Here is an 18,658-nt window from a genome sequence, read left to right on the forward strand (position 1 = left end):
CCAGCGAGGCACTGGGACTTGATTTTTTTTTTTTTTTAGGGCGAGCTTCTGTTCAAAGTCTTTTCGTCGCTTTTGAGATCGGAGGCTCGCGCTTTTGCCGCCTCGTCGGTGCTTTCGAATTCATACGCAAACGTTATGCTTTTGTTTTTTGATTTGGGGTTTTTTTTTTTTTTTTTCCCAGAAGGACTGCTCGCAAAGTGCATGTTTAGTCGAAAGTGAGCCTTTTTTTTTTTCATGTGTTCTGTGGAGCTCGGGCCCGTGACGCCCGAATTGTTTTTCGCATTAGCAGTTATGAATATGTAAAATGGCTGAATGGCGAGAAGCAGGCGCGAATGCAGCGAGGGCTGCAAAACACGCAAATCCTGCAAAGCCTTCAATCGACCGTGCGTGTCTCTCGCAGACCATTCGCGAATTTTGGACACTTCAAAGTTTGCACGAGGCTTGCTTGTGGTTTGGTTTTTTTTTTTTTTTTGGTTTTTTTTTTTTTGGAGGGGGGGGGAAATAAATTTCCTCCCGTTGTGCACATTTTGCTGATTGCAGCTGTTGTGATCAGGCCGCGTCCACAAAAGCAATTTTCATTTCCATCGGGATCTTTTCGGCCCTTAGTGCTAATTTGTCTCTTTTGGTAATTTGATGTTGAACAAAAGGCATTTCCCTGACAACGACCCTTTTCGGGCAAATTAGAATAAAGGCCCCAATTGCCGCAATTAGCCGCTACGATGTTGCAGCCTGGAAATCGAGGCAGAAATGCAAAACACGACGCGGGGGATTGAGACAGACAGACATGTTGTCCCTTCCCTCTGAAGCAGGTCCTTGGCCAAGTTGATCCTCTGCTATTAAAGTGCTTTGTAATGTGGACAACATCTGCATGGAAAATTGCACACAAATGAGGCCTTTGTATCAAGGGATGTCCTCCAGTGTCACGTTTTCTGAAATTTAAACGTGAAAGGAAAACAAACAAAATCGGGTGTCCACACAATTTTTAACACCCCCCCACCCCCATTTCCTGCCTCTTGGTTTTGTTTTTTTTTTTTTTTTTTTTTTTGTATTTGTCCTCTTCATCTGTTGCTCAATTTGAAGGAGGAATTAATGAAGTCGGCGTGTCCCGCCCGCGTGCCGGCGACTATACGCAAATGAGGAAGGGGGCCAGATTGCAGACTTGGCCGGTCATGTTCCTCGCTAATGGCGCACCTGGACCCCCAGACGCCCACAGCGGCGCGCTGAAGAGAAACGGGGACAGCCTTGCTTTGCTTGGCGTAAACACAACAGCCCTGCTTATGCATACGTGCAGTCAAATGTGAGTGGATTGATGCACTTTATGCCTTTTCGGGTGCGTTCAAATGCAAAAAAAAAAAAAAAAAAGGGGGCGAATGTGCGGTGGAATTAGAAGTGAACAAATGCACAATGCCGGTCATTTTTCGACCCATTCGAAATAGTCTGTAAAAGCTGCGAGCTTTCAGTCCAAGTTTTTATTTTTATTTTTTATTTTTTGCGCGCGCAGGGAGCAAAGCGAGCCCGTTCGACGCAAAGCGGCCTCTGCCACGCGTGGGCCTTCTTTTAGGGCTCCCGTGGAAAACCGTCAGTCGGTGCAAGTCCGGGCAAAAAAATGAAAATTGGACTCTCGCGAAGCAATAAGGCGATCGCGTCTTCAGCCGGGCACGTCGGCGTGTCAGCCTCCACAAATAAAAATATGCTAAATTCGGCCACCCCCCCCCCTCCACTCCCTCCTTTCCTCGCCGCGGTCCAATTCCCAGCGCCGTCTTTGGGAGGCGGCACAATTAAAGCTGCAATGTGAGCAGCGGCCGCCTTATTAAGGCAGCTCGACATTTGCCCCCCCCCCAGTCGTATGTTCAAGGAAAAACAAACAAACTTTCAAAAATAAGATTCAAGATCGTGACTCGTGCATCGATCCAAAATTTGTTTGCAGCGATGCATCCTGTTGCTAATCACCAATCGTCCCCCCGGAATTCCTCGCTGCAAAGTTGAGGCGTCACTGCAGGCATCCGCGGCTGCTTTTTGCTCACAAGTTGAACGACGCGTCCACGTCAACTTGTCTTGTCAAACTGAGGACGTGCAACTCGGACATGCTAGCGGACGTGCATATAGCAATAGCGAGATATTGGATGGTTTTTATTATTATTATTATTTTGCAAATGTGTGAAGCAATTTTTTTTTTTTTTTTTTCGTCGTCGTCGTCCCCCCCCCCCCCCCAATCGCCGTCGCCGTTTCCTCCTCTCGCTGTAACTCCCCCTCCCTCTCTTCGCCTCATCACTAGGCAGAATTAAAGGCTGGGGGGAGGGGCCGATTTTGCAGACTGTGCCGGGACTTGTGATCCGCAGATTTGATATTCACATTAGAAGAGAAACTGGCTGCTTTGATGTGAGGGAGGGGGTCGGTGGGGGGGGGGGGAGAAGCAGGTCCCAGGGGACTGCTGAAGTAGCACACTTTTTTTTTTTTTTTTTTTTACTGACACAGCACATGCGGGGGTTGTGTGTGTGTGGGGGGTGGGGGGGGGGCAGAACAGATTGTTGGGGATAGCTAGGTGGGATCTGCGATGTCCCGCCGTTGATTAGATGTAACCCCGACCATCGCCCCCTCCCATCCTCCACCTACTTACACGAGACCCCTGAGGATTATCTACAAGCTTACACCCACTTTTTTCTTTTCTTCGAAATGACATCCCCGCAATATTCAATTCGCACCCTTTCTGACAGTCTTTGGTTCCCCACTTTGCCCAAGTTCAGCTTTTTTTCTTCTTCTTTTTTTCCAAAACTACAACTTGTGTGCACCCAACATGGCAACCAAAGCCAAAATTTGAAGTGTAGAATTTATTTTTGTGTATTTGAAAAGTTTAATGACACTGTCAACAAAACGAATCCAATTCACTGAGGCAGGGGCGGGGGTGAAGCTCGGTGGGGTGGGGTGGGGGGGGGGGTCCTCAAATGCTGAATTGTTCATGCCAGGCCACAACTTTACTGTAGATTGAACATTGTTGGCTCTTTTTTTTTTTTTTAAATAGTTGGCGCATGAGCGGCGGTGAAGTTTTGGACCTTGGCCACGCCTCATTCCGGCCTGCTTGGTCGACCGCCGCTCTCGTGCAATTTTGCGCAAGGAGAACCCCCGGTCGCCGATGGCGGACGTGTGAGCGGGCATTGAACCCCAACGATGCCTCTCAATGGGATGTAAATGAAGGACGGGCGTAACAACGGACCGATTGATTTGAGAATATCCGTCGATTGAAACGCAACAGCGTGCGCTTTGTGGCCGGGAGTGGAGGGAGCGTTGCTATCCAGTCGACTAGATTGCAATCGCTCAGCGGCGGGAAGTTCAGCTACATTTCACACAGACTACGGCATAACTCGTTCGTTCATCTCCCCTTCTGCTTTCCCTCACGTGGATGGCCTTGTGTCGTTGCTATGGTTAAAAGAATGATTTGCAAATGTCCCGTGGCACGCGCCAAGGACGGCGGAATGGCACGACAGTCCCCCGTCGTCGTTTCCGGCGGCGGCCGAGGAACGCGTCTGGCGCACGGGCGCCAAGATGCGTGTACGTCGAAAGCTCAGCTGCCGCCTGCCAAAGCCTACGTCAGCTGCGTTACGCATGATGAAATCTTGCTCGGGTTATGACTTCTACCTCGACGACATTCATATTGGTGCGGGGCTCCGGCGGCTGCAGCTTTTGACGGCCCGGACCGTGAAAAGGTCGACGACGCCTCCCGAGTTCGATTTCCGAACGCCGCAAGACCGAAACATCTTGTTTGATGAAAAGAACGCAAAGTCCACAATTGTCAGTGTTTTGAACACTTGAGCTTTTCTTCCACGTCTGAAATCCAGAAAAGTTTGTGGAAGGGGTGGGACGTAGGCCTACCTAGCAAAGACGTGACTATATTTTGGTGCCAAGCCACAATTTTTATTTTCGGACCATCCAAGTGGTGACGCCTGAAGTGCATGAAATCATCCCCGTGACCTGAACAACACCGAAGAGGGCAAAAATATTGAAATCTAAGTTGATTACGTTTGTCGTGAAAGTGAAAAATGTAATCTTGCGGATTATTGTATTTTGTGGCACAGCCTCACAGCGCTGAGGTTGAGGGTTCCAATCTGGGTCCGGCCTTCCTGTGTGGCTTTTGCCCAATGAATATTGTCGGGCGTTTTGGGTGCCCCGAGGGGGAAAGCCCAATTTTCTGATTTGGACTTTTCATCAGGCTGCACATTGTGTCATTGTTCAAATGTTTGCGATTGTGACTTTAACTGTATTTGTTTACCCCCCCCCAAGCGGCCCAATGACAGACTCGCAACAACTTGTGGTTTGGACGCGTTTGTGTGGGCCGATTTCGTCGGTCCCAAGCGGCTCTGATCCGGTTTTTGTTCTGCTTCCCGCCCCATCGGTCCCCATCGGCGGCGCGTTCACTCTACCGCCCCGCCCCCAACGGCTCCGGGTGATCCCCGCACTCCTCCACTTTAGTCCCGTCCCCCCATCGGGAGATTATAGATATTGCAATCTTTAATATGGCTTTATGCTCAGGGGCCATTATCGGTAATCTGCAGCGGGGAGGGAGTTTGACCTGGATTTTTTCTGCCCGTCACTTTTCGTATACCATCTGTAACATTCCGTACGGGTCCATCTTGCGCTTTCACTGTTGAAGCTTTTCTGATTTTGATGGCAAAGTTAGCTGCGGCTTCTCCTTTTTTTTGTGTGTGTGTGTCGACCGTGTTGATGTACAAGCGTCGCTTGCGTTGAACCCGTTTTTCTATAGTACATTCATTTTTTTCGCTTTCACGGAGTTATTTGGGTTAAATCATAACCCGGCGGACGTTTTTACGGCAACTACATTCAACTTTGATGTTCCTCGCGTGCAGTAAATCTCGTGCAGACGGACTTTATTGTATCCGGAATATGTGAAAGGTTCTGGTAGAAAAAACACGATACTGTAAGATTGTAGGCGATTTTATTATGACGTACAAAGTGAGCCTGAGTTTGTCAGCATCGAGTTCAACTACAACCAGTTGTGACCTTCCCTCCCCCCAGAAAAATGGATGTTGATTTGAATTCCACCAAGTAGACGTCAAATCGTCGTCAACCCTTCCTCGTGTTCCTCGTCAATATTATTTGTGTTTGTCCATCTTCCTCTGCACTTTTCTTTCTCCGTTTAGGCCGAGTGGCGACGAGGAGAGCGTATTCCCATATTTGTGTGTGTGTGTTAAATATGTAAGGAGATTAAAAAGACTTAAATCTGCGTCTGCCGTAGAAATTCCAATCACATAACCTTCATCAGTGTTGTCTGGCTTCCTCTTTGTTTGCGTTGGAGCGGACGGAGGTAGCGCCCCCCCCCCCCCCCCCCCGCCCCCGTCCACCTTCTTCGGCGCGGGCTTTGGCCCAAATCCCTGACTTTTGCCGTCACATGACCGACGCATCCAGCTGGACGTTTTTGACATACATTTTGCGGCCGTGATTTTTCTCTGTAGATTTGAAGGCCGTCCCTGACCCGGAAATTGTCTGTTTTTGTGGCCCCCCCCCCCCTCCCCCCAGTACACAGTGAGGACGCGGCCTCCACCAGGCTGTACTTTGCCAACGCCTCGCTACAGAGGGTGACCTACTCCAGCTCGGTGGGGGTGTCCCTACCCTGTCCAGCAGGGGGCACCCCGAGCGCCGTCCTCCGCTGGTACCTGGCCACCGGCGACGACATCTACGACGTGCCCCACATCCGTCACGTGTACGCCAACGGCACCTTGCAGCTGTATCCCTTCTCGCCCTCCGCCTACAACAGCTACATCCATGACAACGACTACTTCTGCACCGCCGAGAACCAGGCGGGCAAAATCCGCAGCCCCAACATCCGCATCAAAGCCGGTGAGTCGGACGACGAAGTCTCTGCCCCCCGAGGTCAAAATGAGGCCGTTGGCGGTACAAAACGAAGGCACCCAAAGATTGTCCGGGGGAGGGGGGGGGGGAGAAAGCTATGGCCCGCGGGCCGCGTCGGGCCCCTTGACCGTGTCAACCCGGCCTGCCAAGAATTGGGACAGAATTGCCCGAATCCCAACGCCAAAATAATGACTTTGGCTGTTCTGTGTCTACTCTGAACACTTCAGTGGACCGAATATGAGAAATGCCAAGAGTGAATGTTGAATAGTGTTCCACTCGAGGCTCAGCACCTGTGGATGTATTTATTTAAAAAAAAAAAAAAAAAAACATTTTCCCCAATTTCTATCAATTTTTTTTTTCAAATATATTGTTTGTATTTTGGGGCAAAACAACCCAAAAGGCACAGAATGGTCCCAATTTAATTAAGAATGTTCAGTGGTTTAAAAAGAAAAAAAAAAAAAAAAAAAAGCAAGCGCCCAAATTCAATGCCATTATGATGGGCTATCCCGTCTTCTCGCGGTCGGTCCGCTGTATCCGTCGAAGGCGTCGAAACCAAAACACAAGAGTTCGGTCTGAGCTCCTGGATTCAAAGAAAAGCTCAAAACCGAATTTTGAAAAGTCAAGCGCAAGCGATTGAATGAGCAGAGATGGCAAATGGCTTGTTTTTTTTTTTTTTTTTTTGACAAACGTGACCGCGGATTCTTTTGGCCCGTCGCGTCCTTCCTCTTCCCACCGCCCTCCTAAAAATAACCGCGGCGCACTTCTTTAATTAGCGCGGCTTAATGAGCCTAACTGGTCCTTTTCGTTGATTAGACGGCGTGATGCCGCTTTCATAAGGCAGACCTGGCGTCACATTTGGAGGTCGACCCAGCCGAGACGCACCAAGGAGACCGATCGGAACCCGCTCGATCCGGATCATAACGAAGCTCCTTCCCCCTTCCCTTCTGTCATCAACATCTGCTTTCATATTCTGCCTCCCGACACCAAGCGCAACTAATACTCATATTCGTTCTAATACTAATACCGGCGCCGAGTTGCGGATTTGAGCTGGTGCCGGCTGGGTCACGCGGGACCCAACGGCTGGGCTGCGGGAGACCACGGATTAGAGCCAACCCGACGCCCTGCGACCGGCCGCCTCCGTTGGGCCCGGAGATCTCGCAAGCGGGTTGACGTTTGGGGGAGGGGAGGGGTGGGGGGGGGGGGGGAATCATATTTGCAACCGAAAAAAAAAAAAAAAAAAACCCCAAACCTCACGTCTTTTGTCCCGATTGCATTATGAAGTATTCCAACAGCAGTTCCTTAGCAACCTTTTGCTGGATTCAATCTTTCTTTTCCATGTTGCCAATGAACTAACTCCTGCTTATTCAACACGGGGTGGGGCGGGGGGGGGGGGGGCACACAGCTATTTTGGTCATCCTCAGAATGTTGGGCACAAAAATGATTGCTTATTCATAATCATAACATGGCACTGCTGGAAAACAATTATCGCATGATGATCTCGCCTAATTGACCCCTCCGTACAGGGCACTTAACCAGGCCTCCCGAAGTGACGTCACGACACGTGCGCTCACGTAAGACAAACAATTCGTAAAAAATGGCAAATACAATACAATACATTCTGAACTGAGAGAGACGCCATGCTTCTGATTTCATTCAATCGTTCACACGTAGCAATGTTATGCTAGCGCAGAACATCTCATTCATTTATACGAGACGTGTATTAAAAATCAAATTTCGGGCATATCTTCATGCAAACGCAGTCTGGTTAAGCTTCGGCCGCGAGCCGGCAAGAATTCGACACATTTGTGCAGTCCGATCATCGCTAAATATTGCTCGACATAGAATTAAGTGTGCCAATCGTTCACACGCAGCGGTGTTATGCTAGCGGAGAACGTCTCATTCATTTATAAGAGACGTGTATTGAAAATCAAATTTAGGGCATACCTTGGTGCAAACATTATCTGCTCCGGTTGATATTAGATGGATTGAGTTGACGATGCGGTCTTCCACAAAGTTTGAGCCATCGAAGGCATTTTTCGGACCGGGTCTTCGGTTTTGGAAAGGCTACGAATGGAACTCCACCAACTCGCCTTTCGGGATACCCGTCGTCATGATTACAAAGTCCGTGACGACACCTCTTAACCAGATCTATTGTTAAAGAACCCAAATACGCGATAAAACGCTACCAAAACCTATACTGGACCGCGCAATGTTGTCTGAGAAAATGGCGGGAGCAAAAACGGGCTTCGGTCTATGCGGATCTCTGGCCTCTGATTGGTCAGTGACGCGGATTGCGCAATATCCACGGGGGGGGGGGGGGGGGGTGTCAATTTGGGCCACCTCTATTAACGCTGAGCACGCGCGCGGGATTAGACCCCCGTTCAAACAAAACTCAAGTCCGGACAAATCAATTCCACTCTGTGTGTGTGAGATTTTCCATTGCGCTATCCTCACCGGGGTCACGGGCGGGCTTTACCTGGTCCCGGCTATCTCCGGGAAGGGGCGGCTCCGCGCATTTTCCATTGCGCCTATCCTCACCGGGGTCACGGGCGGGCTTTACCTGGTCCCGGCTATCTCCGGGCAGGGGCGGGTCCGCGCCGAACTGGTCGGCACTTTCAATCGATGCAGTACGGACGGGCAATCGGGAGGCACATTTTTTTTTTTTAAATTAATAAATCAAAATGCTCAGCCAGGTGGTGGCCAGGTGGTGGCAAGAAGAAACTTTTTTTTTTTTGGATCTGTCATCATCTGACATTGTTATCGTGCGTTTAGTTTGTTTTTGCTGCACGGCTCGATTTTGATTTTACGGATTGACGTGCAATTTTTTTCTCCCCCCCCCCCCCCAATCAATTTGGAGAAGAAGGTGACGTTATGCCACTTGAGCGCATTCAAAGTGCGCGCAAGGGATGCGGTTGACTTTTTGCGGACTGGATCGATCGAGCCGGCTGCGTTGTCAGTGCGCTAATTGGATGTCAAGCAGCCACCAAGTATTTTGCGTGTGCATGTGCGCAGTTTTCAGGGAGCCGTACACGGTGCGCGTGGCGGACCAGCGCTCCATGCGGGGCAACGTCGCCGTGTTCAAGTGCCTCATCCCCACAGCCGTGCAGGAGTACGTCAGCGTGGTCTCCTGGGAGAGGGACACCGTCTCCATCGTCCCAGGTAAGACTTTCAACTTGATCTCCAGCCGGACGTTTTGCTTGGCCGTCCGTCATTTTAGGAACCGAACCGGGTTGGCCTTTGTGCGGGTTTGTTTGGGTTTGTGCGTGACACTTGACGTCTTTTGACTTTTTGTGGCTGATTGTTCCGGATCACTGATCTGCCCTTCCCGCTCGTTTTTCTTCTTCTTCTTCTTCTTCGTACTTGGTCTCGTCTTTGGACTGCCGTTTCTCTTTCTCAGCTATCGCCACGTTCTCATCTCGGCACATATGTTCCAAATGTCAAATCCCGACGCTAACTGTGATCGACATCCCGGCGCGAGCCGTAACGACGACCCTCTCGTCGTCTCCTGGCTGGCGCCCTCGACGTCCTTGAAAAGAGGCGTCGCGATTGGTGACGGTGGCCGTCGACTGCGTCGCGCCCACGTTTACCTCCGTCGACCTAATTGCGTCTGCGAGAAGGAGAAATATCAGGTTCCGTCTTTGTCTTTTGTAATTCCGTGACGTGATTGTCGATGGCGGGATCGGTGCTGCATTTGCGCGCTCTGTAGCTGCTCTACAATACGTGCGACCGGAGAAATATGAGGGAAGGAAAAATCAAGCAAGGAGGCCAGTAGGGCGAGGATGGCCTCAGGTTCCGCCAGATGGTCCTTTTTAGATGCAAAGTCTCGGAGTTGTTTTGTGGTTGACGTGTAGTCAAGCAGTTTTTATGCAATTTGCAAAAAATAACCCCCAAAATTAAAGCGTGTGTGTATAAATGTATACTATATATGCATGTGTGACGAAGCGATGGCTCTCGCCGTAGAGAGAGCCGTATACATTTGATTGGGTCGAGCGTCGCACGGCTGCCGCGGCGCCGTTATTTGGGTCACTCGATGAGCAGCGAGTGTGAAACTCAGATGCCGAACGCGATGAGCTGCTCAGTGAACTCGACGCTCGCCGAAGGCCGCGAGCCGTCGCGGTCCAGCCGGCGTCAAGCTTGACCGCCTTTTATCCGCGGGCGCCGATCAAAACGTTCGATCCGGGGAGCTCATAAACAACTCTGAAATGAAACTAGATCGAGAAAAAAGGACACGTTTGTGACCTTTGGGCGACATGAGCGCTTGCTAAAATTCATATTCAAACGTTCCCTCGGCCAGCGGAGGACTGTCTGAGCAGCTTTAATCATAATAATATGAAAATAAAAATCTCTGCGCGCTTTCCACTGCTTCCAATGGGTCAAAGTTTGAGATGCACGTGAGCACCAATCTCCCGGTTATCAATTTTGAATTCAAAATATCGCAGCCTCTACTCATGCAAGGTTCAGAACGCAAACAGGGGGGGTGAACTGCAACATCTGAGGTGCCCATGAGCAAAACAACGCACCTCCCCCAAGTTTGTCATCTGTTTGAGTGAATTTTACAAAATCCAATTCCATTTACGACAGTTTGACGGTTTCCCGGGCCCCCCGGAAGAGGTGAAATTCCACAATGTCAAAATCCAACCCACTTTTTGGGGGGCAGTTTGCAGTTTTAGCAGTCTCACACTTGTCCAAAGCGCAAGTCCAATTCTTCCTTTTCCTGCCTTCGACCGAATGGCCTCCAAGGACATCACGTGACCCGGCGGGGGCTCGAATACACGCAGAGCGGCAAAAGTGTCATTGCTCTGTGGGAAGGTTAGTAGGGGCCCTTCTTTGCTTCTTCTTCTTCTGGCTTTTCATATTCCACATGCGGCAGAGCTCATCGCGACCGGGATTGTCTTCCGAAACCTGCTTCGCGTGGGCAGTGGAAAAATGCCATTCATCGTTTCAAAAACCCCCAAATATGGCGAGGGCGTGACAGGTGAGCCGCACTCTTGACAGCCGTTAACCGTCCAGATTTGGCTCCAGCCAATGAGACCATTCGGTGACGCGGCGAATCCGAGCCTCGTCTTGACCGGCTACCTGCGCCGTCGAGCCCAGATGTCCGCGTGCGCGCTAGCTAGCGGCGCAATGGCGTATCGGGCCGATGACATAACGCCACGCGCCCTCGCTCGCCCGACCGCTTGCGTTCTGAGAGTCGCACGTCTTCCCCCATCTGTTTGTGTGTGTGTGTGTGTGTGTGCGTGCGCCTGCATATGAATTTAAGTGTGTTTGTGTGTGTGTGTTTGAATGCATTTGTCCATGTCCCACTTTCCATTCCAGCTAGGACAGTGAGGGTGTTTTAAGAGGGGAGGGGGCGCAGGCAGACTGACCCACTTCCCCGTCCGGCCGCCTGGTGCGAAGTTTTGCCCACGTGTGTTTGTTTGGGGGGGGGGGGCGACAAAGATGAAAAATTTGTGGATGCCCAATTAAAAAAAAAAAAAAAAAAAAAAAGAAACATGAGCCCACATTTTTAGCTGTCAGAAGAACCATCAGAACGCTAACGAGTGGCTCGGATGCGTCCGGCCAGACCGGACCGGCGGATGGTCGCGGCCACCCAGAAGATCTTCGTCTCCTCCGCCTGCCAAAAACTCCACAAATAGAACAACGTTGCGGTCAAAACGGGAGGATCGCATTTTGGAAAAAATCGCTCATTCCTGACCACAATTGGCAAAACTTTCACCAACGCCACCAAAGGGAAGGATTTGACCAATGGGGGCTGAAAAATGGAATAACTCGGCGAAAATAGGTTGATGCAAAAGTCCCACCGGGACCAAAAAGAATCCGGCCAGAACTGTCGCGTCGGGTCACCGAGAAACTTACCTAGAAAGGACAAAAGGGAGACTGGATGTCAATCTTCAGACGCAAAGACAACGAAAACGCTTCTTAGGAGTAAAAAGCAAAAATACAAAGAAAAAAATGGTGATTATTGAAACATGAAGTCATATTTCCCAGAATCCCAGCTCGGATGCTAACGGGTCGCTTACAGGCTACGTGACGGATCAATTCTTTGCCTCTGGCGTCCTTGTTGGAAGTCGGGCGGTACGAAAAAAAAAAAAAAAAAATACACGTGTGCGCACGCATCCATCCATCCCTTTTCTTAGCCGCTCATCCTCACAAGTGGAAGTTATAAAAAAAATATTCAAATGATTGAATTTCATTGGGAAATGAATTAGAAAATTCACATCTCCATCAAATTGTCTTGTTGGTTAAAATTCTTGAAATGTTCCACTTGATATCAGAAGGAACGTGCACTTATCAGGTTTTTTTTTTTTTTTTTTTTTAGGTCCACCTTGCAGGTCATGCAAAACTTTCTCTTTTTCATGCAGAGGCGTTCTGTATTTTAATATTTTGAACATCTTGTTTATGGCGATATCCTATGCTTAGGTGACGTACACGCACACGCGCTGCTGATAAATCTGTGCTTGTGCACGCGCAAAGGATCCATTTCTCGAAATTCTTGTTGTAGTCGTGTAATCGCCGCTCTTACAAAGCGTGCGCACGCTTTGAACGGAACGCAATAAAAGCATTTCCAGATATGACGAACGTGAAGTCGTAAAACATTAACCTGAGCTCCATTCAGGCCCGGCGAAGCCACGGTGCGGCGTTCGGGTCGGGGATTGGGGGGGGGGGTGCCCCCCCCCTCCCCGGGCTCATGAGACACAACCTTAATGACTGCCCCCCTCCCCAACTGGGTCGCTGATATCACGTTTCCTCACTCATCCATCCATCCAGTGCCCCATGTGGCACACAGCAGGGTGCTCAAGGGGGGGGGGGGGGGGGGGGCTCATGGTGCATCTGAAACGCGCACAATAATACCGCCAGCCACGCATGGAAAGAAAATGGCCGATTGGGTCAATTTGTAATGTTCAACTTTGGATGCAACCCGGTCATGTTTTGAGCTCTGCGTGCTTTCTTCTCTTTTTTTTTTTTTTTTTTTTTTTTGGAATTTTTGCGTCTAATTTTTCCCCGTGAGGCGGGCAGGAGCAGATGGGCCGCCGGCAGCCATCTTTGACTCAGGTCGAGTAGGCACGTGGAAGACTCGGTTAATTAGCACAAACAAGTGCGCGCGTGCACGAGGGCCACAATAGGCGTCATTATTTCTGCTGTTTTTTTCTTGTGGGGAGGGGCAGCGAGAGGCAGAGTACAACAATGCCCCCACCGCAGGCTTTGTGCGTACGCAGGAGAGCTGACAAGTGTCGGCTATTATCGACTATTTACACACCAGCGCTCACGTGCACTTAACACACGAGGTTTCGCCGCCTTTGTGTTTCCGTCGAGCACGGCGGGACCACGAGGGCGACACGGGAAGCCCCCCCCCAACCCCCCAACATCACGCCCACGCAAATCTGGGCACCGCGTCACCCTTCTGACCGGGCGCAAACTCTGCTCTGCTGGCTCAAATTGTTTACATTTTTTTTTTTTTTTAACCATCATGATTTCTTGTAAAAAAAAAAAAAAAAGACGATCAAAAAACAAAATGGAGCCTGCCCGCCATTTTAAGACAAATGCTCCCAAAAAGTTTTCGTAGGCCACCATCTTTAAAAGGTAAAAAAAAAAAAAATTGTCCAGACAACATTTTCATCACCACAAACAAATAAGTTTGACTAGTCAAGACTGGACGCGAACTTTTTGTTAGCTTTTGATTGACAAATGGGCCTTTTGTTTCCATTTTGCCCCCAAATCCGTGTTTGACATTACTTTTTCCTTGTTGAGAGTTTTGAATTTGTCTATTTTGTGGGGCCGGTCGACGTCGGACACGACTGAACGTCGTTCCAATTCGTATTTGGTTTCTCCTCATTTTCCTCACCGAGTTCGGCGTCCCTCGGCCAAGCGAAAGGAAGGCTTAGCGGAAAGAAGTGAATGAAGCGATCTGTGTTGGATTAGGTTAAGAAATGGGATTTAAGGCAAGAGGTTTGTTTTGTGCGGGCTCGTCGTCAAAGCCGATTAGCGGGACGGAGATTAGAGCGCGTTTTGCCAAGAAATTGTCTTTAAGGAAAAGTTGTTGAAATGTTTGCCGCTGATTTGCTCCGCCCCATTTTTCTCCCCTCCTGTGAAGCGCAGTCTCCGTTTTTCTTTGTAATCTCGCTAATCCTTTCAGAACATCTCTTCACTTGTTACTTGGTCACCACGAGAGATGACAACTTTTGTTTTCAGTCAAAACGTGGCTCGCTTCTGATTTCATAAAGCGCTCCTCCCGGGAAGACGTGACGTTCATCTAAAAAAAAAGAAAGAAAAAAAAATGCAGCGGAGGAATGCGAAAAGTGAGCCGATTTCTCCTGAGGTCTGGTCGGGATTTCACGTGGGGGGGTCACGACAGACATAATGAAGAACCAAATGGGATCCCCAGCGGGGTCGTCCAAGTGTCGTGTTCCTACGTGACCTTGCAATCACACCTATTGATCCATCTCATTGTTTGCTCACCCAACACACACACACACACGGGCCACGTCAACACCGCAGAGCGTCATTGATTGGGGGGGGCACCATGATGTTTCCGTTGTTGGTGCTCTGAATTACAAGATCACACATTGGTCATAATCCACTGCACGTAGTAGCTTTGAATTGTTAATATTATTATTTTCAATAGTTAACTGGACAAATACTGATAGAAGCATAACGATGAATCCGTGCATTGACTTACGTTCCTTTTGATCCAATTCCATCGATCAAACCTGAGCACATTCGCCCTCACGGGGGATTTATATCAAAACAACACTGATTTATTGAGATAATAATGGATTGTATTTAGATTATGATTATCTGGACATTTGCGTTAAGGCGTTAACTATATTCTGGGCACGCAAAAGGATCGGGACCCCCTTTACGCTGAATCGAGGGGAGACTTGCGGCCCCTCCGTAACTTATTGGATGTATTGAAAGTCGGAACCTCGACGGGCCTTCCGGACCGAGCGCAACCGAACAAGACTTGATGGTGCACTGCGGCCACGGCAAAAACCAGTTTGGAGCCGACCGACTGTTGTGGCGTTGGCGGACGCGACTTCGGCTCAGGGTCAACTTGAGATGAAACGATGACAAATTTGAAAGAGGTTGGCGACTCTTCAAATGACTTTTTTTTTTTTTTTTCCCCCCCCCCCCCCAACTTCCCGGTAAACAGAACACAATCTTACGTGCGTTTCGGGGTCGGTGGGGGTGTCGAGTTAAGGCTGGTGTCTCCGCGCCGGGCGGTGACACTTCTCTGCCACCAGCACTCAAATGCTCGGTTGGTTGTGGGGGGCAGGCAGGCAAGTCACTCGGCGCCGCTAATGCAGCTCACGGCCTCGGGCTAAGCTGGAGTGCACCACGCGCGCGCACACGATGGTGTTGTTTATCAACGACTGAAGCAAAACAACTCGGTGGCTGCTCGTGATTCTCCACCGGACGATTTTCTGTTTTTGTCCGGAACAGGAACGCATTTGGGAGATGCTCAGTTGAATTCGGGAAGGTTCGGCGAGCCCGCGGAGGTTCCCGCGTATGTGCTTTTTTTGTCGTCCCCCCCCCCCCCCCCCCGGGACCCTCATTATCGCCAGCTTCCCACATGTCACCAAGCACATGAAACACACATCATGAATAATGAAGTCGCAGTTTTACATCTCCCTCCACGTCGCCGCCGTCTTCACCTCCTCGCTCGCCTCGGGCGCTCGTTGCGTTTTGCGCAGGGCGACGTGGCTCCGCGGTGTGGACTCGTATCTATGGAAACGACATCCTTTGCATAAGATGACTTTTATGAGGGTCCCCGCCGTCCATTCTTCAGCGCCGCACGTGGACCTCCCCTCCCCGACCCGTTCCACTCCTCCCCCAGTGTTTACTGCTGAAAGTCAATTTGGGACAGCGCAGTCAGCGGAGCAGAAGAGACACGGTCCCGTTGCAATGGAAACTGGACTTTCAGTCTGTCTGCTTGACCCCCACACGACTTCCATTCTTCTTTACCTTTGTGTCCCCTTGTCGTGTCCGCGCAGGCGAGCGTCGGGCAGATAGAGGACGTGATTGAAAGACGAGGTAAGCGGTCCGAATTGCCGAGGAAAGGACGGACGGACGGACGGACGGACGGATTAGACAGCCAAGCGTGGCTTTTTAATGAAAAGACGACGGACACGGCTCGCATCTTCCGGAGGATGAACACGGCGCCAGTTGCTCACGCGGCAGAGTCCGAACTGCCGGCGTGACTTCTGCCCCGTCTGAGCGGCCCGGCGGAAAGTCTTTTTTTATGGGGGGGCTCCCCCCCCCCCCCCAACTTCCGGTAAACAGAACACAATCTTACGTGCGTTTCGGGGTCGGTGGGGGTGTCGAGTTAAGGCTGGTGTCTCCGCGCCGGGCGGTGACACTTCTCTGCCACCAGCACTCAAATGCTCGGTTGGTTGTGGGGGGCAGGCAGGCAAGTCACTCGGCGCCGCTAATGCAGCTCACGGCCTCGGGCTAAGCTGGAGTGCACCACGCGCGCGCACACGATGGTGTTGTTTATCAACGACTGAAGCAAAACAACTCGGTGGCTGCTCGTGATTCTCCACCGGACGATTTTCTGTTTTTGTCCGGAACAGGAACGCATTGGGAGATGCTCAGTTGAATTCGGGAAGGTTCGGCGAGCCCGCGGAGGTTCCCGGGTATGTGCTTTTTTTGTCGTCCCCCCCCCCCCCCGGGACCCTCATTATCGCCAGCTTCCCACATGTCACCAAGCACATGAAACACACATCATGAATAATGAAGTCGCAGTTTTACATCTCCCTCCACGTCGCCGCCGTCTTCACCTCCTCGCTCGCCTCGGGCGCTCGTTGCGTTTTGCGCAGGGCGACGTGGCTCCGCGGTGTGGACTCGTATCTATGGAAACGACATCCTTTGCATAAGATGACTTTTATGAGGGTCCCCGCCGTCCATTCTTCAGCGCCGCACGTGGACCTCCCCTCCCCGACCCGTTCCACTCCTCCCCCAGTGTTTACTGCTGAAAGTCAATTTGGGACAGCGCAGTCAGCGGAGCAGAAGAGACACGGTCCCGTTGCAATGGAAACTGGACTTTCAGTCTGTCTGCTTGACCCCCACACGACTTCCATTCTTCTTTACCTTTGTGTCCCCTTGTCGTGTCCGCGCAGGCGAGCGTCGGGCAGATAGAGGACGTGATTGAAAGACGAGGTAAGCGGTCCGAATTGCCGAGGAAAGGACGGACGGACGGACGGACGGACGGATTAGACAGCCAAGCGTGGCTTTTTAATGAAAAGACGACGGACACGGCTCGCATCTTCCGGAGGATGAACACGGCGCCAGTTGCTCACGCGGCAGAGTCCGAACTGCCGGCGTGACTTCTGCCCCGTCTGAGCGGCCCGGCGGAAAGTCTTTTTTTATGGGGGGGCTCCCCCCCCCCCCCAACCCAACCGTGCACGATTGCTTGTTGGGCTGCTTTGAATGTGAATTGAAGGCGATACGAGGACGTCAAGTGGGGAACAGAAGAAAAGCCACGTCGTTGCCTGACACCTGCTTTTAATCTGCATGCAGTAGAGAGGAGGAGGAGGAGGGGGGGGGGGCAAGGTTGGGGTGGTGCGAGTGTGCACTTTGAATACAGATACAACAGCACCCCCCACCCCCTTTCTTTTTTTTTTTTTTGGGGCGTGGGGGAGGGGGGGGGGGCGACAGCTCCCAGACACGAGAGCTGTTCCGTGTTTCTCCTTTGGCTACAACTTCCACAACGGTCGACTTCCTCCGCGCTGCTAAATTTACAGCACGTATTTTGTCCTATTTTGGGCCTGCTTGTTGTTGATGGCTTTGTGTGGATGAGCGCCGCAGAGAGTATCTCCAGAGTACAGCTTCTTCTTCTTCGTTTTTCTTCCTCCCATGACAGTCGGGCCTCTTTGAAGTATTTCTCCCTCCTTCTATTCTCACCTTCTTTCCCATTTCTCTCTCCGACAGAGCCCATTTTTCAAACTCCGACGCTTCGCCCCAAACTCCTCGCTTGTCATCCAATTCCGATTGGAAACAAAATTCTCCTCCGTGGCTTCATTTGTACGCTTGAGCGTTCAATTAATGTGCACATCTTAAAGATTTCTATTATTCAATTCATTTGCTCTTTTCTTATTTCTGGTGTGGGGGGGATTCTCATGCAAATACAACAAAAATCAGTGAATGTAAAAGTCATGTCATAAGGATTCTCTTAAATTGGCAATTATGACAAAATGTGTGACAATACCCACAGTTTCTCAAGATTTTCTCAATATTCTATATATTACTGTCTTGCTGTGCATATTTGTGATTAATAATGCAGCTGCTATCACGTCAAGAATTTTAACTTTTTTTTAATAATCCTTCCCCCCCCCCCCCCCATGAAAAATGGTTGGAGGAGAAAACAGTGTTTGGAAAGGAAGGCTCAATTTTGTGTCACAGCACAACCGAAGCCTCCTCGCAGAAGTGCGTTCCAATGGAGGTGGCGCCGAGCTTTAGGCTGCTTTTCCACTTCAGGGCCTGGACGCGGCGCTATATCACAGACAGGAAAATGAATTCCCAAGTTTATCGGGACATTTTACATCTGCCAAAAGACCCATGTAAAACAACGAGACAAGTCAAGAGAACCTCCCGGAGTGACCCGGTCAGACTTCCTGGACCTGAACCCAATTGAGATGTTCTGGCTCAACCTGAAGAGAGCGATTCACGGCAGACATTTTCAAGCTAAACGCCAACGACGGGAAATGTTTACTATGGGCGACCAGTCGTTAATATCCAAGGTTCACCCCATGTTGGTGGCGTTTTTGTCATCAATATGAAGTCAATGTGCTACGATTTA

The 18,658-nt window shown here is 50.4% G+C and overlaps 1 protein-coding gene across 2 annotated transcripts in view; it reads left to right on the top strand.

Moving 5' to 3' along the window:
- Positions 1-18,658, top strand: part of LOC133491760 (cell adhesion molecule DSCAML1-like) — a 40,694-nt gene that overhangs the window by 380 nt on the left and 21,656 nt on the right. For both annotated transcript variants that reach the window (XM_061803327.1, XM_061803328.1), the window contains exons 2-3: positions 5,530-5,850; positions 8,875-9,021. In XM_061803327.1, coding sequence (XP_061659311.1) covers positions 5,530-5,850; positions 8,875-9,021 — 468 coding nt within the window. The remainder of the gene's footprint in view (positions 1-5,529; positions 5,851-8,874; positions 9,022-18,658) is intronic.

Source organism: Syngnathoides biaculeatus, chromosome 18, assembly GCF_019802595.1.
Source record: "Syngnathoides biaculeatus isolate LvHL_M chromosome 18, ASM1980259v1, whole genome shotgun sequence".
Classification (NCBI taxonomy): Eukaryota; Metazoa; Chordata; class Actinopteri; order Syngnathiformes; family Syngnathidae; genus Syngnathoides; species Syngnathoides biaculeatus.